General features: G+C 47.4%; 1 protein-coding gene across 1 annotated transcript in view; it reads left to right on the top strand.

The window, feature by feature from the left end:
- The window catches only part of LOC147880001 (adenylyl-sulfate kinase 3-like), a 64,407-nt gene that overhangs the window by 20,266 nt on the left and 21,666 nt on the right, over positions 1-22,475 (top strand). The window contains exon 5 of the mRNA XM_087371788.1: positions 20,281-20,365. Coding sequence (XP_087227914.1) covers positions 20,281-20,365 — 85 coding nt within the window. The remainder of the gene's footprint in view (positions 1-20,280; positions 20,366-22,475) is intronic.

Below are 22,475 nucleotides of genomic sequence, written 5' to 3'. Positions count from 1 at the left end.
ACCTCGCCCCTTGTTTTCGCAAGGTCCTCCCCACATGCAAGCCAACATGCATGCGCCAGAAATCACGCCCTCATGACATGAATTTTTTTTTTTCCTTGTCTGTTCCTCCTGCAAGAAAAAACCCTCAAGGTCCTTAAATTGAATAGGGTGAGCATAGCTTCTTAAAGTGAGAGAAAGGTGGAGATTCAGGTACACTCGGCAACGATTGCAATGTCTTGGGGATTAAGGGGAACTTTTGATATTTAGAATACAGAAAGAAAGAAAGAAAGTTTATTAATGTCTTTCGAAAGACCGAAGTGTTTATGAGATTGAAGAAAACCTCGATATAGTAGAAGCTAAGGGCAGGGGCCACTAAAGTGGGCATTCACACCCAAGGCTAATGTCTGAGACGAGGATATCGATAGAGAGAAATACACCACATTGTGTCTAGGGGAGAGTACATAAATGACTATGCTTGTGAGAACCTAACTAAAACACCAAAGGAGTGTTAGAATTATAGATATAATTCAGCAGTGACCAATGTAATTTAATAAGCTAGTTAGGGGCACTTTTCCCTCTTTAAGAGGTTTTCCCCCCTAACCGCAGTTAGTTCACTAACTATGGTTAGTGACTACTAAGGTTTTGTCACTAGGACAAAACCTTATCTCTCACTCATTGTGTTGTGCTCTTCACACTCTTCTATTGCAACTCAACTTTCAGCTCTCACTCTCTTGCTCTCTCTCACTCTACATTCTCTCACATTTGGTATCAGAGCATTTGATCCCGCTCCCTGCTTCTTCCCTGTTCAGCTCCAGCCTATAGCCTGCCGTATTGCTCCAACTGCATCCGTACCTTCTGTACCTGCAGACTCGAAATCCGTACCGTACCTACGTACCTTACATGTCGTACCGTACCGTACCGTACCCGTAGACTCGAAATCCGTACCGTACATGCTCGCCGTACATCGCGTACCGTACATGTCGTACCTTACCTGCGGCCATACCGTAACTTCCGTACATCGCATCCGTACAGCTCGCCGTCAGACTGTACGGTTCGCCGTACAGTGCTGTACCAACCGTACAGCTCGCTGTCTTTCGTACTTCCGTACAGCACGTACGTTTTTCGTACTGTCAGTCGTACAGTACTTCCGTACTGGACCTTCTTCCGTACAGCAGGTAGTCCTTTGATTTCGTACAGGAGAACCTCATAGGTGATCTTTGGCAGGCGCATTTTGCAGACAGCCATTGTTTGGCTTAGTTTTTTGGGAGTACATTTGGGGCATTTTGTTTGTTGCAGACACTGCAATCATGCAGATTTGGTCTGAAATTTGGGGCTTTGTGCTGAAATTGCAAAATTTGGGGCTTTCTGTACTTCTGCCCCTTTGTGGTTGCAATTTCAAGCTCGAAATTTGGGGCTTTCAGTTCTGCAGTACAATTTCTTGAAGAAATTTGGGGATTTTGTAATTACACTGCAATCTCGCAGTGAAATTTGGGGCTTTTGCAGACAGAGTGCAATTCTTGCAACATTTGGGGCTTTTGATCAATTTGCCCCTTTCCAGTTGCAATTTCAGGCCTATTTTGGGGCTTTTGTGTTGGGGGAGCAATTTTTGGAGTTTTCAGTTCATACTGCCTTTCTTGGAGTGTTTTGCAGCACTTTTGGTAGATTCTGGAGAGTTTTTGATGCTTGGACAGATTTTTGACAGTGCAAGTACAGAAATCTGAGTTGCATTTACAGCCAATGCTTGGCTGTGTTTTTTTTTGGGAGTTGTGCATTTCATTCCCAGTAAGGGAATTCAGTTTTGTATCTGCTTAAATCTCTTTCTCAGATATGGCCTAGCAAAATCAGAATGACTTCCAGTTCGGTGGTCTTTCACAGGAAGACAAGTTGGATGGTACCAACTACTCCCTCTGGAGTTTTATGGTACGCAATATTCTGATTTCTCGCAATTTATGGGATTATGTGAATGGGGGTGAGATCCGACCAGCAGGTATGGCACCTAATACTCCTCCTCAGCAAGGAGGTGGAAGAGGTCGTGCACAAGGGCCAGCTGCAGAACAAGTTGTTGGTGCAGCTATTGCCACTACTCCAGATAAGAAGAGATGGCATTCACGGGATGCCTTAGCTTTGTCATGCATCTCTCTTTCAGTGAAAAGATTTATCATTCCACATATCCGGTCATGTAAGACCTCCAAGGCAGCGTGGGATATTTTAGAAAGCATGTATGCAGCCCGGAATGATGCAAGGGTATCTTTCTTGAAAAGAGAGTTAAGTAATACACATATGGAAGAGGGTGACTCCATGTCAGTCCACCTCACAAAGCTACAGGATCTCAGAGAGCAATTGTTAAATATAGATGAAATTATTCCTGATTCAGAGATGATTACAACCACTCTGAATTCTCTTCCTGAGTCTTATCTCAGCTTTCATACCTCGCTGAACTTATCATTGACGGGGGGTGCAAATCCTCTCACTTTTCATGAGTTGATAGGACTTCTGCTTCAGGAAGAGCAGACCAGGAAAAACTTGGCTTCACGTGCAGGTGAACAAGCCATGCTCTCAAAGTTTAAATCCAAAACAAAGGGACAGGCAAAGACATCAGTAAATCAGCCTTCCAGTGGGTCAGGACAGCCTTCACAAAAGGCTAAAAATGATGCAAGTAAGCCCAAGAAGAAGGGTTTTTGTCACTACTGCAAAAAGCCAGGTCATCACATTGCAGAATGCAGGAAAAGGCTTGCAAAAGAGAAGAAAAACAGCTCCGGTATGGCTGTTTCAGATTCAGCTCCTCATGCATCTGACAGTGGGGATGCTGCAGCCAACTTTGTTGGACAGGATTATGCCTTTTTATCTTGCATTTCAGATTCTAGGCTGGCTGCTCCAGATGCTGGGGATAGTACAGCCACTTGCAGTGATGATACATATGCATTTTTGACTTGCAGTTATGACTCTTCTACAGATGCATCTGCTTTCAGTGTCAATGAAACACTGAACACTTGGTATTTTGACAGCGGTGCATCCAAGCACATCACTTCTAGGAAGTGTCTTTTTACTTCCTTGCATCCACCTCCCGTTGGTAAGAAAGTCACTTGTGCCAACAACTCATCATATTCAGTACGTGGCACAGGAGATGTTGAGCTCACTGCCATTGATGGCTCAATTTTCAGACTTTCAAATGTCTTATATGTGCCTGGTATAACAGAAAATCTTCTTTTAGTGTCCACTCTTAACAGAGCTGGATTTCAGGTCATCTTTGAGGATGACTAATGTGCTGTCCGAGACAGGGAAGATGACTATGCCTTAAGGTTATCTGGTACTTTGCTGCGTGGGCTTTTTCAGCTTGATCTTTTTGAGAAAAGAGCAGCCCATGCTCTTGCAGTTTCTACCCCTACAGCTGCCATGCAGAATGCAGAATTATGGCATGCCCGATATGGCCACATGCATTACAACAGCTTGATGACACTTCAGAAGTATTCCATGGTTGATGCATTGCCACCTCTTAAGATACCTCCTCCACATGCCTGTGAAGGGTGCATTTTAGGCAAGATGAGGCAAGATGCATAGATTTCCCTTCAAAAAGGATGGTTCAGTTAAAGCTGTCCGCAAATTACAGCTTATACATAGTGATGTCTGTGGTCCCATGAGGACTCCATCGTTGGGTGGTCATCTCTACTTCGTTACATTTATTGATGATTACTCCAATTTCACTTGGGTTTTTGGGCTGAAACGCAAATCAGAAGTGTTCACGGTGTTTAAACACTTTTCAGCCATGGTTGAAAATGAAACCGGACTCAAGATACAGACATTGCGCACAGATAGAGGTGGGGAATACTTGTCTGCAGAATTTGATGCTTTTCTGAAAGGCAAAGATATTGTGCATCAGCTCACAGTCAGGCTGACCCCTCAGCAAAATGGCAAAGCTGAGAGGAAAAATAGAACTCTCATGGAGATGGACAGATGTATGCTGAAAAGCAAACACATGCCTCACAAATTCTGGCTTGAGGGTTTGATGTGTGCCAATTACATTTTGAATCAGGCTCCCACTAAGTCTTTTGGCTTGCTATTTCCCAGGGGGGGTGACTTGCAGATGCATGCCTACAGTGATTCAGATTGGGCTGGTGATTATGATACTAGGTAGTCCACTAGTGGCAATTGTTTCTTTTTGGGTAAATCTTGCATTTCCTGGCTGAGCAAGAAACAATCTACAGTGGCTACCTTATCATGTGAATCTGAGTACAGGGCAGCTTTCACAGCAACAGTTGAATGTGTCTGGCTGCGAGGGCTATTTGCTGATCTTCATCTGTCTTTGGAGGGTCCTTCTCCAATTCTCACTGATAGTCAGACTGCCATTGCAGTGGCAAAGAATCCAGTGTTTCATGCTCGCACGCAGCACATTGAGGTTCACTATCACTACGTCAGAGAGAAGTTGCATGCAGGAGAGATCAGTATGATCTTTGTGTCCACACATGACAACGTTGTAGATATTTTCACCAAAGCACTACCACGTGAAAAGTTTGAGGCATTTCGCAGTGCCCTGAACTTATATCCGTTTGGTGATTGATCAGCCTTGTACATGACATTGGCACTGCAGGGGGGTGTTAGAATTATAGATATAATTCAGCAGTGACCAATGTAATTTAAAAAGCTAGTTAGGGGCACTTTTCCCTCTTTAAGAGGTTTTTCCCCCTAACCGCAGTTAGTTCACTAACTATGGTTAGTGACTACTAAGGTTTTGTCACTAGGACAAAACCTTATCTCTCACTCATTGTGTTGTGCTCTTCACACTCTTCTATTGCAACTTAGCTTTCAGCTTCCAAGCTTTCAGCTCTTACTCTCTTGCTCTCTGTCACTCTACATTCTCTCACAAGGAGGGGGAGAGATATTCCCCTTTATGTGCCAATTGGTCATTCCACCGTTGGAGTGATAGAACCTATGTCTGCTATTTGGGGACCCAACTCCTCTACTCCGCTAAGGATAGAAGAGATGGTCTCTGGACAGTGGCTCTTGCTCTAGTGAGGACTGGTGCCGTCGAGGAAGGAAATCAATGATAGAGCGCTGTTGGCGCTGAGCTTGATCAATTTGTGTGGATCCCCTCTCCTCCTCTTTGGGCTTCGAGAGGCAGCTTGCCGTCTGACGATTGCCACCCTCACTCCAGTAGTGTCTCCCCAAGTCGAATAGTAAAGAGGGGATATTTGCGGTCCTCATGTGTGAGCTAGCTCAAGAGCGAGTTTGCCATGTTGCGCTCTCTGAATCCTATCTGCGTTGTGTCCCTTGCTGCCCTAGCTGGGGTCATTAGGGTGGAAGATGTCTGTGATTGTCCTTTGGTTGGACTTTGACAGGCCTTCTTGATATCGCCTTTGCAATTGAAGGAGCCAATCCAAAACCTTCTAGATCTTCTTCTAATCAGTGCTCATATCATTTCGGAAAATCCTTTGTCCAACATACAAGAGTTCTTTACAAAAGAACTCACTCTTAGACTCCTTTGCATACAGCTTCTCATGCTTAGTATGTCGAATACAAACACGGTGATGCTCGGCATGCTCGTCAAGAGTACGATTGTATACCTTAATATTATCTAAGAATACAGCCACAAACTTTCTTAGATACTCTCGAAAGATATCAATTATCATAAGCTAGAATGTCGTGGGAGCATTCGTGAGTCCAAAAGGGAGTGCTAGGAACTTATATTTGCCAAATTTAGTTCGGAATACCATCTTCTCAACGTCTCCCTATAAACAATATGAAGGTCAATCTTTTTAAAGTAGGTAGCCTCTTGTAGTCCATCAATTGAGTCATCTGCTTTGGGAAGGGGATATCGTGTGAGGTCTAAGTGGAAGATGAGGTTTTGTGCGCGGAGTGCGTCAACGTGCTTTTGGAGGGTTTGGGGGATGGTGCGTGGTGCAAGTGTGTATGTGGCGAATTGTGCGGAGACCTCCCTGTAGATCCGAAACTCATGTTGCTCTTGGTCTTCCAAACGTGACTCTTTTGCTTGGTCGGAGGCGCGCTGTCGTTCGTTCTTTGCTTGGAGGGACACAGTAAGTGCTCGTTCCTGTGCCAAGAGATCCTGTAGAGATTGGATTTGTCGTTCTTGGTGCTCCCATGTTTAGGCGTACTGCGCCTTCGCTTGCGCCTTCTGCTCCAATGTGGTTCGCAGGCTAGATTTCGCCTTGTCGAGCTGGTCCATAATAGGGCCTGCCCATAAGATGTGAGCGGTCCTCGTCTGTCAGCCGAAACTCGTAGCATACCTACCTCCTCAAGGTCAATGTCTGGCAATAGAGTGGAATCATCTCTGAAGTCGAGGAGTGGTGCTTGACGAGCGCCTGCCCTCGCGTTAAAGTCCCCAACTAGGAGGACTTCCCCGCGGCTAGAGAAGTCAATAATGGACTGATAAAGAGCAGCAAATGGGGATGTCTCATCCTCCCCTCGAATATCTCTGGCAAAGCTGGAGGTCTGGGGGGGGAAGTAGCAAACTGCAATAAACAAATCCCGGCTATTCATGTGTCAAATCCGGACCCAGAGAAACCTGGAGTGTGGATCTCTTTGCTCCACTGAGATGCCTCCCAAAAGTGTGGATCTGTAAAGGACTGCGACGACTCCTAACCCTCGAACCCCTCCTCATCTCATCTCTGTAGGCAGACTCCCATGTATACCCGCTGACTATTGGTAGTGGGCGCTCTGGACTCTGATGTGTCTTTGTGTAAAAAACTATGTTGTGACCTGTATAGGATTCCGAGAAGTTCCTTGTTTCTGACCATAAGGTACCATTACAGTTCCAAATGGTGCAGGATAGGGTCTCGGATGTCTGGGTCTCATAGACCTCGCCTCCCTTTGCGGTAGGAGAGGTGGGTGCCCGACGGGGGCTTGTAAGGAGTCGTCCATCTCGTACTACTGTCCACTTCCCCTCTTTGCGGGCCTGGTCCCGTTGTTGCAACAGAAAGCGCCTCAACAGAAAGTGGGTTCCATGATGCCCAGGCACGACTTTCGGCTTTACGTCGTAAGTCAACCTTACGAGACCAGCCAGCAATCTCCATGGATGACCACCTCACTCCACTACGGGACCAAGCCTACGCATCTGCCATCGGTGTAGCCTCAGTGCGAGGAATCCCATGTACTGTGATGTTGAGAGCCTTGTTGGCTCTTTGCTGTTGCTCCAGGAGGGTAGTCGAAATGGTTACTCTTGCAGGCTACGTCGACCCATCTGGACGTCTCCTCGATGGTAGATTGCATGCTCGCAATCTGTGCCTCCACAACTGGGGTGCTCCCTGGGACTGCACGTATAGCAGTGTCGAAGCCGTGAGATCTCTTGTCTGAGCCCCTGAATAAGATCAGCCTGGACTCGGATAGCCTGAGACTGGCTCCTATATGAGACGTGCCTGCTCCTGGGTGAAGTGTGTCTGCTCTTGTGCGAAGCCTAACATCTCCCTATCGCACTCTCAGATGCTCTGGACCTCCATCAATAAGTACTCCCAAGCCTCTGAAGGGTCATCTCGTTCGTGCTCTAACGGAAACTGAAAGGAGTGTGGCGTGAAAGTGTGAGGATGAGACTGGAGGCTGGGTGATGACTGGGTGAGATGGGTACGGTATGGAGATGATAGTGGCTTGGAGGAGGTGATCCCAGCAGGGTGTGGGAGCGTGGGCTGACTGAGAGGCATAGGGGAGAGAAAGGTCGAGTAGTGCGGAACATTGTATGACCCCTCCAAAGTAGGTGTCATAATCGGAGAGAGAACTGTAGCGGGAGAAGAAGGGAGAGATGGTGTCAGTGGCAACCCCTCTATCCTAGGGGAGGGTGGAGCAATCGATGTCATGGGTAGGGGTATATCAGAGCTAGTAGCTGTAATTGTAGAGGTTGTGGGCGTAAGTGGAGCTGAAAGTGTAGCTGAAATTGGAACTAAAGCCGACGCTGAAGCTGAAGCTGAGGTTCGCGTTGAGGCTACGGATGAGGATGTAGCTGAGACCAAGGCTGAGACTGAAGTTGAAACGGAAGCTGAAGCTGTGTTTGAAGCTGAGGCAGAGGTGGGTCTTGCCTTTGCTTTGCTGTCCACTCCGAGTCCATTGCGGTTGTAGCGTGTGTTCACATCTTCGAGTTTCAGGTGTGTTTGTTTCTTGGCTTTGTTGTCGTCTTTCTTGGCGGCTTTATTCATATCCTCCCCATTTCGTTCGATAGACCCGTGTTCGGTGTAGGTCTTAGTCTTATTGCAGGAGCAGTATTGCAGGAGTAGGACTGGGGGTGGGAGAGGGAGCGGGAGCATGTACCCCCCCCTCCCCCCAATGACGGGAGCAACCCCTAGGGGGCTGACACGAGGCAGAGAGCTGGAGAGCTCAATGGAGGGAGGAGGAGGCAGGGGGGAGGAGCTGTGATATGATAGGCTAGGGTGGGGGAGGGGGGGGGCTGAGGGGTGGCGAGACAAGAAGTGGGCTGAGGGTAGGTGGGGAGGGTGGAGCAAAAGCAGGGGAGAGAAGGTAGAGGACGGAGGAGCTGCAGGCGGGGAGGTAGCGGGCAGAGGAGCTGCATGTGGGGAGGGGTTGCAGGCGAGCGGCGTTGCAAGGGGAGCTGCAGGCAGGGGGGGAGTAGCAAGCGGAGGGGGGAGCAGCAGGAGCGGAAGGGCGGAGGAGTAGGAGTGGAGGGGCGGAGGAGGCAGCGGGCGGAGGAGCTGCAGGCAGGGGGAGCTGCCGACGGGGCTAGGCGGGGAGGGAGGGAGCTAGGCGGGCGGCGAGGCTAGGCGAGGAGGGAAGGAGCTAGGGCGGCGAGGCTAGGCTGGGAGGGAGGGAGCTACGGGCGGCCAGGGAGGGAGCTACGGGGAGGGAGAGAGGGAGCTGCGGGGGGGGAGAGAGCTACCGGGGGGGGAGGGAGCTACGGGGAGGGAGGGAGGGAGTTGGGGGGAGAGAGAGAGAAGAGAGAGAGAGAGAGAGAGAGAGAGAGTACACAGAAAGATAACTCATACAAGCCTCAGTGGGCTGAAGCAAATGGCGTGCTAGGACCCTTGCTGAGTACTAATCTATGCTAACAAAGTCATAATCATAGAAATAGTCATCTGCAACTGCATAGTGGGCCAAATCAATATATCCAGTATCAGGAACAGATTGAAAAACAAGTCAGTCTCGGTGTTGGGACTCAGAAACAAGATCAGAAACGGAAGCCTGGTACAGTGATGGCTCTTTGGTGGGCTACGAAGATGTCTCATATCTGTGTCTGTCGAGCTGTCTCGTGCTGCGGTGGGGGACGCAGTCTCCTCACCCTCTGGACTCTCTGCGCTATGTCCAGAGTGACCCCTCGTTTCTGGCGGTCCCCCCCCCCCCCCCCAAGGAAAGAAAGCTATGATAGGTCGGACCTCAATAGAGTGTACTTCGGGGACTCTCTGTCACGCATGTGGTCTCTGCACCCCTCTCTTGGTGGTACTGTGCTGGTTGCTCATCCAGACTGCTCTCATGTTGGCTAGCTCCTCCTCCTCCACTCCACTGTGTCCGGGGGCTGACTCTAATGTATAGAAGTCTGTGACGCGTCGCGGTGCCCGGTCATACTTTGTCTTGTGGTGGTCTAGACATCCCCTGCTGCTCTCTGATCTGTCGCAGAAGCTTCTCCCTGTGCCGACGCATCTCCACTAGATAAAGCCGATACAAACCTGGTCATGGAAATGGATTAGTCGTGACAAAGGGCCGAAGCCACTCCCCTCTAGGTAGAGATAGTGGTAGCGTCCCCGGATCTCGTAGTAGGTTGGGCAAACACAAAGAAAATGTTCCTCTGTCTCAACCGCCCCCAGTGCACAGTGCGTGCAGACCCGCTCTCTGGGTATACCTGCTGCTCTCCTTGCCTCGATCCTCAGTTGATGGGATGAAACCTGCATCTGACCAATGACAATCCTCAGTGCATGGGAGACTCCTCTGTCCTCGAGATAGTGGGGTCTAATGATGAATCCCTCCTCTGATTCTCTCAAGAAGTGGTCGCGATAAAACTGGGTCTTGTGGGGAGGTCTAGGTCCTCCCCCCAAGTCCGGGATGTATGAAGCTGGAGGAGGTCTAACCATATGATACGGTTGATCTCATCTCGCGGGATCGACCCAGGAGGCACATCCATGCTGTACTGAAAGGGGGGAAGCATGTCCATTTGGATACCGTGCTTGGCAAGCCATGTGCGTGCATACCATGTGTCTGCCCCGCTCTTTCCTAGTCGTCTGGATGACTCTAGGGCCAACCTTGGAAGTCTCCAGTGGGTTAAGTCCCAGACTGTGGATGAAAGTCATTGTTTGAAAGATGGCATCAACTTGGAGAGGTGTCATGGCGAACTCTGCCTATACATCGGATCATTGTGGATCCCATTGTGACCTGAAGCCGCTCGAAGCTTCTCCAATCTGTCCTCGGAAGATCGCATCCCTAGAACAGTGCTGCATACAGTCGGTTGCACTAGTGTGTGAAAAAGCCAGCCCTTCGTCGGTGGATCCTGGAAGTGCACGTGGAAGCACTGTCCCTCTAGTCTAGCCAAAGCACTACGTCCTCGTGTGAGCCGTGCCTGGGCTGCATGGGTCATCGTGAAGATGGGTCCAGCACAATGCTTGTGAGAGGAGCTGGCCGATCTCAATTAGATAGGAGACTCTACATAGAGTCTAGACCACCTCAAATGCAGCCTGGACAGCAAATATAGCCTGGACAGATTTATGTGGAAGGATGCCATATGTGTAATATGCACATGAGTTTGCAGGCCGAATGGGATATTGATGTTGCCTAGTCAAATCAGCAGCATGCCTATGTGGGCCTACCATTTGTGGTCAGGGATGACCACATAATGGTAGAAGCTTGGTTGGTCAAGTGTGTGGCAGACACTTAAAGATATTTTGACGGACCATAGATATTTTTACCAACAATCCTATGAAGCAGGAAGATAGACACTTCAATATTTTTTTACCAAGAATCCTATGAAGCAGGAAGAATGGCTCTCAGCTTGTATCTAGTGGATGATGAGGGCAAGATTCTTTATGATGGCATTCACCATGCCCACTCTTGGTTGAAGATGAGGGATTTCATCTTGGAAGCCCTATACATGGGCAGCTTTCAAAGACCTCATGGGTGTCATGGTTAGAAGGAAATTACAGCGGACAGCCCGGGGTTGAAGGCCTTACATGTTAGGACTGAAGATCCTTGGAATGTTGAGGAAGCACAAGAACTTCTGGAGCTGTTAGAGCCTGAATATAGCTTCTATAATGAAGATGATTTCAGTTTTTTGCATTTGGGCAAGACAACACCAGAGCTAGAGATGCAGTGGATATATGGAAAGCAAAGATGCTCCCAATACAGGCAAAAGGGAACAGCAAGGCATAAAGAGGTGTGCAAAGTCAAGTCCATGGAGACAAGCAATGACTATGTGATTGTGGGCTTCTTGATGATGAGCATGCTAGGTGGGATCAACGCTTACATGACCCATGAGGAGCTACAGTATCTACGGCAAAGAACTATCCTACTTTCCCTTGTGACCCAGGTGGTCTGCATGTTGGAGCATGTTTATTCTACAGCAGAGAGTTTTGGAGTTTAACCACCATCACTTGCAATTTTGAGGAAAAAATTATATTGAGAGGGGATGGTTGTAATGAAAGTTGGCCAAGTTAGAGGGGGTTAGGATTATTAGTACTTGGTGGGTGTTTGCAAGATAGAGAGGTCAATGGGATAAGGAGTATATAAGTACTGTCCCCTCATGCAATGTGTGATCTTATGTACTCTCCCTCCTTCCTTCTACAAGCTGCCTACTCTCTCTCTCTCTCTCTCTCTCTCTCTCTCTCTCTCTCACCGTGTATTAGCCATCCTTCCCCATCAAGTTTTGTAAAACCCGCGTGGGTCTTGGTGGTTGAGGCTCTGGTTCATGTCGTTGTGTGTGTGTGTGTTCGATCCTTGTGGTCGACTTCGGATACGCCTACTGTGTGCGTCTTGGCATTGTTGCTACGAAGTAAAAAACTCTCTCTCTCTCTCTCTTCCCTACCTCTCCACTCTCTCTCTCTCTCCTACCCCGTCTCCCCCCATTCTCTCTCTCCCTTCTGCTCTTCTAAAGCCTTTCTCTAATTTGCCTCCACCCCCTTTTCTACAAGCTGACACAAAATCTGCAAATGTCAACCCAAAAGGGACAGCAAAAGGTTTGCAAATGTAAAGACCAAGTATGCTTGCTCAAACATTGAACCAAAATGCACAAATATGTCTTGCAAAATCTACCTGTAATTTTGCAAAAGTCTGCACGAATCTTTCCCAAATGTATGCACCAATTTGCTTTAATGTACTTGAAAATCAAGTTGCCAAAGCATAAGGGCCAAGGCAATGCAATGGGAGCACAAACCCCAATTTCTTGCAAGCTGAATGTGAGAAATCGAAGGATAAGGCCTTACTAAGTAATCTGAGAGCAAAGACTGCAATTTTGGTAAAAGCGTTAAATTTGGAGAGAACAAATGTGCCAAAAGAGGGCAAATGTAGGAAAAGCCCAAAATTTCAAGTGCCCCAAGCAACGTCACTGAGAATATGAACCAATGTGACCCCAAACCAAACCAAATGCTGTGAGGTTGGCTGGAATGTCTGCAAACTAGTTCTGGCAAACTGTAAATGTCACTGAAAATCTGAACCAATGTGACTCCAAACCAAACCAAATGTTGTGATGTTGGCTGGAATGTCTGCAAACTAGTTCTGGCAAATTGTAGAAGCTAGTGATCTGCAAGTAAAGGCCGTACAAGCTGTACAGACAACAGATGTAGGCGATGAAAATGCACTGCAGCAGATCACGGTAGAGGCATCTGGTACTGTCTTTGCACCGCTATTTTTGTAGATATCCCCTCTGGCTAATGCAGGAATCATACAAACAAAAGCCACTCCCAACCTTACTTCATTAGGCATTTAGTTGGCTGTTGTCTTCACATGGGCTGGTTATCTTGAGAGGAGTGAGCTGGGCTGGAGTTGGAGCACGGAAGGAGGCAGGTACGAGTTGCTCCTGTTGTGTCATTCGGGGAGGAATGGAAGGAAGCTGGAATGCAAGGAGGAGACAACAAGCCGAAGGAACTGAATTGTAATTGCAAAAGGATAATGAGAACGTACAAGAGATGGCCAATATAAGGCCTGAAGTCAATCAAAGTCAACATAGGACTAAAGTGTCCTAAGTGTACAAGGTGTTCCAATAGGACTAAGTGTTCTAAGTAGCCTACATAGGACAAAAATGTCCTAAGTGTACTAGGCGTCCCGACTGGACTGAGTGTCCAAAGTAGCTGCAAGGCCATACCATAATTAAGTGTGATAAACTTGTCTTTTTCTAAAATAGTTTTGGCACTTAGCAATATATGAAGATCTCTTTGTGCATGGCTGTAATCGAACTGTTGAGCGTCATAACCTTTGTTTTACTAAGTGTGAGGGAAAGAGGGGAGTGGAACAGTAGGAGAAAACGTAGACACTAGGGAGTGTGGGTGTGTAAGAATGTGTTGAGCCACACCACAAACTCAAAGGTTTTATTAGGATTAGGTATTCACCCTATGACTGTCTTAGGACAGTCATAGCAGTCGTAACATTTAAAGGGTGGCAGTGCCTTTACCCCAACAACCTCCCACCTAAAGGCCAATGTGCCTAAAGGGGAGAAAAGAATAAAAAATTACAGCAATATACAATTACTGTATACAAGACCATAAAATAAGAATGGTCTCATCCTAATCCCATGATGCGGCGACAATGTGCAAACCGCTCTGTAGGCAAGCTCTTAGTGAGCAAATCTGCAGGATTATCATCAGTGTGCACCTTCACAAGTTCAAGCTGCTTGTCCTCTAGTACCTCCCTGATAAAATGATATTTCACATCTATGTGCTTGGTCTTCTGATGAAAGACCGGATTCTTTGCCAACATGATAGCACTCTGACTATCACAATGCAAAACTGGTATATCTCCTGTAATGCCCAAATCTCCCACCAGCCGAGTAAGCCATATTGCTTCCTTGCAAGCCTCAGTGGCTGCAATATATTCAGCTTCTGTGGTTGATAGTGCAATGCATTTCTGCAAACGAGACACCCATGATATAGCACCTCCTGCAAATGTGAAAACATAACCGGTAGTAGACTTCTGGTTATCTGCATTTCCTGCATAGTCTGAAAACCATGCACCAATGCATCCTGCCTACCATAGCATATGCACAAGTCTTTGGTACCCTTGAGATACCTCAAGACACCTTTCACTGCTTCCCAGTGCCGCTTGCCTGGATTTGCCATATACCTGCTGATGACTCCCACCGCAAAAGCAATATCCGGACGAGTGGCAACCATGGCATACATCAAAGAACCAACTGCAGATGCATACGGAACCTTGGCCATCTCAGCCTTATCATCATCTGATCTGGGGCTGTCCTTACTGCTGAGTTTTAAATGTGGAGGCAACGGGGTGGCAACCATGGCATACATCAAAGAACCAACTGCAGATGCATACGGAACCTTGGCCATCTCAGCCTTATCATCATCTGATCTGGGGCTGTCCTTACTGCTGAGTTTTAAATGTGGAGTCAACGGGGTACTAATAGACTTCCCCCCCTCCATTTTAAACCTCTGCAGTACTTTGCCACAATGTACTCCTTCTGTGACAGAAACAAAAGTCCCTTGGACCTGTCACGAATAATCCGCATACCAAGAATATGGTTTGCATCACCCAAGTCTTTCATGTCAAAAGACTTATGCAGTTGCTTCTTCAAAGCACTAATCTCCTGCTGAGATTTGCTGGCAATCAGCATGTCATTTACATACAGAATGAGTAGCATCAAACTGCCATCCTTTGCCCGTTTGGTGTACAAGCAGTGATCGGTCTCACACCTATGATACCCTTGGGACTGCATGAAGGCATCAAACTTCTTGTACCATTCCCTTGGTGCCTGCTTGAGTCCATACAAGCTCCTCTTGAGCTTACACACAAGCTTCTCTTTTCCTTTAACAGTATATCCCTCTGGCTGATTCATGTAGATCTCATCATGGAGATCTCCGTGAAGAAAAGCAGTCTTCACATCCATCTGACATAAATCCATGTCCTCATGAGCAACAAGAGCTAACACTGCTCTCAAAGTAGTCATCTTGACTACAGGGGAAAAGATCTCATCAAAGTCAATGCCCTTCTCCTGCTTAAACCTCTTGGCAACCAATCTGGCCTTATACCTTGGTAAAGCATTTGAATCCACTTTGACTTTGTAAACCCACTTGCATGGCAAAACCTTTCTGCCTGCAGGTAGCTGCACCAAGTCCCATGTATCATTTTGAAGTAGGGAGTCCATTTCTGATTGCATGGCTTTCTCCCACTTCCTTTTCTTTGTTCTTCCCATAGCTTCCCTGAAGCTAAAGTGATCCGTATTAGGCTGCTGTCCAGCCTGTTCATCAAGCATGACGGGTGGCTGTACCACCATATTTGGCTGTCCTACAGCGCCATTTGCTGGCATATCCAGTGGTACATTATTGGCAAAATTGTCTGGCTGATTTTCAGCCTGTATACCCTCTTGAACAGGGTTATTTACAGCAGCCTGCTGCTGCATATTAATGGGCATTCTTTGCTGTCCGACATCATCATATACAACCCTCCTGTATTCCATGGGTTGCACGGGTTCTCTGTGTACACAATCCTCTTTAAAGATGACGTCATTGCTGCGTATAATCTTCCGTTTGACGGGATCGCATAACCTATACCCCATTTCACCTTCATCGCCGTATCCCATAAAGATGCATCTGAAAGACTTTGGTTCCAGTTTGGTGCGCAGTTCTTTGCGTACATGAGCAAAGCACTCGCAGCCAAACACACGTAAGTGCTTATATGAAGGTGGCTTGCCAGACCACACCTCCTCTGGCACTTTCAACTCCAAAGCCTTGTTCGGCGACGTGTTAATTAGGTGAACTGCTGTTTGCACGGCTTCTGCCCAAAAGCCATGGGGCAATGCAGCATAAGACAACATACATCGAACTTTCTCCTGGATAGTCTGATTCATTCGCTCACTCACACCATTTTGAGGTGGATTATGAGGGGCTGTGAGTTCCTGCTTAATGCCCTTAGCCTCACATAACTGTACAAAGGCATGTGACACATACTCACCCCCATTATCGGATCTGAGGCATTTCAGCCTGCAACCTATCCGATTCTCAACCTGAGCGACAAACTTCTTAAAAGCATCTAAGGCATCGCTTTTATGCTTTAAGAAATAGACCCACACTTTGCGTGTGGCATCATCAATAAAAGTAATAAAATACTTTGCACCCCCTAGTGATAGCTGTGGCATCTCACACAAATCAGTGTGCACTAGATCAAGCGGTGCTCTATTCTGGGGAGTTCTCCTCTTATGAGGAGTCATAGAATGCTTTCCAAAAATGCAATGATCACAAGTAGGCAAATCTGAAAATGAAAGAGACGGCAGATAACCCAAACGTGACAGTTCTTGCATTCCTTTAACGGACATGTGTCCCAACCGGCTATGCCACAATGAAACCTTCGGCAGCTCGGTTATGGCAACAACATGATTACCTACACTGGAAACATAAAGAGGGTACAAGGTATCACTCTTATAACCCTCAGCCACTACAACCTGGCCATCAGTAATTACCCATTTGGAATCCCCAAATGTGGTGTGGTAACCACTGTCATCCAATAAGCCAGTGCTAATCGGATTTTTCTTGATTTGCGGCACATGGCGAACACCATCAAGCATGAAAATGCGTCCGTCAGGGAATACAATCTGTACATTGCCAATCCCTGCAATCTGACATGCATAGTTGTTCCCAAGATGAACGACTCCATGAGTACCTGTATAGGAAGTAAACCACTCCCTATGAGGTGTAACATGAAAAGAAGCACCTGAATCCAAGAGCCAGGTGTGCATGTCATGGCCATCAACAACCAAGGTATGTGCAATCAGAGCAGAAGAGCATAAAACATCATGTCTATCTCCATCACTGTCCGCTGCTGCAACATTGACTGCATCCAAGTCATCTGCCTTGGCCTTGCCTTTGCCTTTGCTTCCACTGCCTGCATCCTTTGTCTCATCCTTCTTGGCTTTCTGATCCCGTATAAACTTGAAGCACTTAGACTTCACGTGTCCCTTCTTGCCACAGTAAAAGCATTCAATATCCTTTTTGCCACGGGAATGACTGCGGGATTTGGACTTGCCAGCAAATCTCCCCTTCTGCTGAGTCCTACCTCTTTCCTGCACCTGTAAAGCATTGGAAGACTTGCTGCCCATATTGTTCTTCCTGCTCATCTCCTCCATAAGGAGAGAGCTCTCCACATCAACATACATAAGAGTGACATTTGAATTTGACAGGGTGGTCTTGAAAGTGTCCCAACTCTCAGGGAGGGTACACAACAAGAAAGTAGCCTTGAACTCCTCATCAAGGTTCAATCCCTGTGCGATAAGCTGTGTAAAGATGGCATTGAACTCACTCAAATGTGAGGTCATAGCTGTACCTTCCTTCATGCGAAGGTCAGCGAGCTTTTTCAGCCAATAAACCTTACTGGCTGAGCTCTTTTGGGCATACAACTCTTCTAACCTCTGCCATAGGCCATAAGAGGTCTTTTCTGCCTGAACATTGAACACAAGAGAATCAGTGAGAGTAAGCATGATAGACGCCCTTGCGGACAAATCAAGCTCCTCCCACTCATCATCTGCCATCCCAGATGGCTGGACACCCTTCAACCTTATGGGCTTACAAATCTTCTTCAACAGAAGTACATTCAAACACTGTTCTGCCCATAATGCATAATTGTGTGCCCCTTCCAATTTCTTTATGTTCAGCATTGAGGATTCACTTCCCCCTGATGCCATATCAAACAAGGAAAGTGCCTGACTCCCTGTAAGTCAAAAAATGACTAAATAAAATTCTGATTTCTCAAAAAACCTGCTCTATCAAGAGCCAGGAGCACTCACAATAGTGCTGTTTTTTACTGTCAAAAAATCCTGCAGCAAAACAGAAAATTTTCCCTCCAGTCACTGTACCTTCTGACACACTGTACCGTGCTCAAATAGGCATAAAACAGTAACTACAGAATTGCTGCAGCTGTTCCACAAGTGTTTTATCAGTGCATCATCATCTGACGAAGCACAAAACACTGCTGTCCTGGACACTTCTCCCACCTCAGATGAGGTATTGCACTGATTTTATATGCATAAACCACTTGGCATACACTATTTTGTCCACTGAAAAAAAAACTCCAAACACCTCAGCCTGTCACAAACCTCCAACAAAGCATGGGACAAATCCCAACCAAGCACCCTTCTGCCAAGGGGATAAAAGGCATCTGAAGTTCTCAAACAGTAACTCAAGTGCTCACAAGCAAAATCTGGGCAAAAGCCCCTTGATTTGACACCTGTACCAAGTGAAAAACACCTCAACACTGAGGTAGCATACAAAATACAGTTCTCTGGCACAATCACCTGACAATGTGATGCATAAACTGCCCTGTGTACACAGTAACAACACAGATCTTAACGTACAAACACTGAAGAGAAAATCTTTTGAGCACTGTCAACGATGGACAGTTAGGGACCGAGTAAAACTCGATGCGCCCTGGCCAAGCGTGGCTCAACTGAGATTTTCAAAGTGTCGTACACAGAATGTGACCTGCAAGAAATGTCACTGAGTACACTGCGGAAACAAGACCAATGTGGGCACCCTGGCTCCACACTGCCTCAAGGCATACACTGCATACACTTCCAGGCAAAAGCCCTTTGTAATAGTCACCCGAAAACTGAGATTTGCACTTAGTGTAAGCATAAAAGCCCTCTGCAAATCAAGGCATCTGACCTTCCCGAAAAATAACTGTGCAACCACCACACACTGTGGCACTAGTCACCTCAAGCACGAGGGACACGAGTGTACTTGCTGTACCTCAAACACACAGTTTTAAAAACTGAAAATTCCGGGAATGCATCAAGAAAAAAAACCTCGTTGTACTTCTGTACCTGCGTGTACTTGCAAGTACTACGCAAAAGAGCAGAGTGCTCTCACTTTTTCCTTCTTCTCCAAACAAAGTCTGTTTGTGCCTGTGCAGCTGTACCTTCTGTACCTGCGCAGGGTACCTGCTGTACCCTGTACCTGATTTCTCTTCCGAGGATGCTGTTGGGCAACCACCGTACGGTTGCTTTTGCAGCCGTCACTGTCTGATTGCAGGCTGTGGCGGGACTGGTTGGCGGGTGTGCGGCTGGTCGCCCTGCAGCCGACTGGCTGCTTGGCTGGTCGCGCTGATCGCGACCGGCTGGTCGGCTGCTGCCTTGTAGCCGGTCGGCTGGCTGTAGCCGCTGGCTGCGGCCGCCTGGCTGGCTGCGGCCGCCTGGCTGGCTGCGGCCGCCTGGTAGGTTGCGGCCGGCTGGCTGCGGCCGGCTGGCTGCAGCCGGCTGCTGGTAGCAGCTAGCAGCAGCTAGCTGCTGCTGCAGCTATGGCTGCTCGCGCACCTGCTGCGCGCGGCTGCTGCCTGCTTTGAGCAGCGATTGCGAGCTGAAAGAGCTCGCCCTGCTTGCTGCTGCCGCCCTGAAGCACACGTGCGTGCTCGCTGCTGCCTACACCGAAAGGAGAAACGCACCGCGATGGAAATGCTGCCACGAGCTGAGAATCGAGAGAGAGACAGGACTCGAGTAGCAAAGCTACCCGAAGACGAGGGGCACGGAGCTCGAGGGAAACACTGGAAGAGAGGGGATGGGTAGATAGGAGTGAGAGGGAGAGGGTGGCTCTGATACCACTTGTGAGGGAAAGAGGGGAGTGGAATAGTAGGAGAAAACGTAGACAGTAGGGAGTGTGGGTGTGTAAGAATGTGTTGAGCCACACCACAAACTCAAAGGTAGGATTAGGTATTCACCCTATGACTGTCTTAGGACAGTCATAGCAGTCGTAACATTTAAAGGGTGGCAATGTGCCTTTACCCCAACACTAAGGTCAACCTTAAGATGTCTCTTAGCTATGGCCATCGGTAGAGGATGGCATGACGAATACATCATTTCCATAAAGCGAAATGCGCATAAGTTATTAAGTCCTCTCTGCCACATGTGTGGATAAGCGTGGGCAACTTGTCAAGGTAGAGGCAAAACAAAGTTGGGTATAAAGGACATCCTCTTGTGACCCTTGTTGGTACAATGGTCTTCTTCGTTCATTGTCTTCCTCTACGAACCCAGCTCGATAGCTGTTTTCGATTCTTGCATAACCACTTAAAGAAAGACTATTACATGGAAATTTCGGGTGAGCTTGTGTGCAGTAATCATATATTGATGAACTTTCATATGGCACTCAGGATTCGATAATAGAATGACCTAATTTTAATGGGAACTGGACTCACTTGGTTCTTGATTGCTTGTTTCCTCAGGTATACATGAATTTTCCTTTGAATCTTTGTGAGCAAAGGGATCCGAAAGGTTTGTACAAGCTTGCACGAGCAGGAAAGATCAAAGGTAGGTTTGCCATCTCCACGATTGGCATATTCTTGTGTCCTCATACTTTTTGAATTCTTGTTAGCATTTCTTAAAATTTATGAGAAGAAATGGTGAGTGCACCGAGGGAAATAGCTACCAATAGGGGAATCCATTTGATGAATGAGCTAATAGAGGGGCATTGTTGAGTATGAGAAGGGATATAAACAATACATCAATATGAATTGTCTTGTGCTATACAAGAGAGTAAAATTTACATGATCTAATCATGTAGTATAAGAATTTTTCTTCGACTCTCATCAATATGTTATCTAAATTAGACCTTAGAGTTCTTATCTAAATTGCTCACTTCAAGGTATTACATTTGGCCTTTGTTAGGGCTTACCTTATAGTTTTATGTTTTTGAGTCTGAGACCTCATCCTTTGTAAAACTTGCATAGGGAATGCATCAACTATGTCTGCAAACAACAGGCTCCATGCAAGACGAGATGGACAACTTGGGTAGGCTACAGCTCCATTACTCACAAGGAGGGAGTATGGATACCACTCAAGTAGACCTAAATAAGATTTATATTGATCATAATAATCAATCTACATCTAGGTGGAAATACTTGAATACAAGACATGTTGGAAAAGTCACCTCCCCATCTGTAAGCCCCCATATGAGGAGAGTGTGGGGGAGGTGGGCTTTGGCATATTAGGGCACATGGATAGCACATGGGCTGTCATGTGGGCAAGATACAAACAGTAAATCATGAGAGCATGGGGCTGCCACATGGGCAACACACAGGCTGCCATGTGGGCAGCACACCCAAGGAACATACTTGGCTGCAAGGAGGTATCTGCTACAGATTCGGGGCAGCATCAGTGCAAGGAGATCTGCCAGGAAGTGGCGCAATGCTACGTGGCACCTTGTGGATGATGCTCAGCAGGTGTAAAGCCTGTTTCTGGGCTTGGAAGAGATCCGGGATTGAAGGTACCTGTGATTGGGGCAGTACGGAATGCTGCACCAATCGCACGGGTCTAGGGCAGAGTTTCCAGGGCAGGAGAGTGCCCAGGAATGGCCTGAGATAGGTGGCACCTTGGTATGGATAGCAGGCGGGTGTCTGCAGGAGTTTGAACTTTGTACGGAGCTTTGGCAGGGTTTCCAGGGCCTGTACGAGTCCAGACAGATGGTGGGGTACTAGGAGGTGTTTGGCGGCAGATTGGAGCAGAGTTTAGGCCAGGGAAGTGGCTTGGAGCAGGTCGGGGCAGGGACAAGAAAGCCTGGGCCAGTGGCAGCCTGCCACGTGGCCAGGTGAGACCTGCAAGGCATTAAAAGGAGTGCCCCTCAGGTCGGTTCTTCAGACTAGGGGTGTGGGTGGCTGGGTTGGTCCATCTGTAGCCCCCAGTCAGTCAGGTTGGTGGGGGGGCTCCCAGCCCCTATGAAAGGGAGCCTTTGGGGGCTCAAAATTCATCCATCATAGCAGCTCTTCAGATCCAAATCAGGAGCAGATTGCAGCTACAAGGAGCCTTCCTTAGGGATCAGATCATGGACAAAGGAGGAGGCTATTGGTAGCAGAGAAAGAGCCCTCAGGGATCAAGGCCCTTGGCTGTCTTTGAGGCCAGCAAGGAGTACGTGAGTCAAAAGGAGCTTGAGCCTCACCATTGGCTGCACATCAGGGCAGCAAGGAGGTCAAGCCTTCTAGGCATTCACGCCCTCACAGGTAGCCGTCCGGAAGGGATAGCTTGGAGGTGTGTTTGTAGCGCACGGCAATGGGGCCCACCTAAGCTCAGAGGACATACATTTTGTATTGTGTCCGTTGTGGATGGAAATATAGGTTTTGTTGGTTCCACATCTCTCCTGTATGTTGTTCATTTACTTACTGCACATATGTTAAGTACACATAAGGAAAGAAGTTTTGGATTCCATATTTAACACTCTGTGTGAGTTGCTGGGACGCTCTATTAGTCTTTGTGCTGTGCATACCCCCTGTTGGGTTTTCTAACAAGACATGCCATAGAGAAAGAAATAAGCCTAGAAACATCCGAAATAAGGTAGCAACACTTTTTGAAAGAGCTCTATGCAGTATGCACCCTAAAACACTGCTGTTTTCTTGTTTTTCTTTGGAGCTCGCAGCCTAAAAAATGC

The sequence above is a fragment of the Dipteris shenzhenensis genome, chromosome 33 (assembly GCF_047967505.1).
Source record: "Dipteris shenzhenensis isolate YYH24624 ecotype China chromosome 33, Dip_SZ_1.0, whole genome shotgun sequence".
In the NCBI taxonomy this organism is placed as follows: Eukaryota; Viridiplantae; Streptophyta; class Polypodiopsida; order Gleicheniales; family Dipteridaceae; genus Dipteris; species Dipteris shenzhenensis.
The sequence above is the reverse complement of the archived record's forward strand: the minus strand, read 5'-3'. Positions and strand labels throughout refer to the sequence as shown.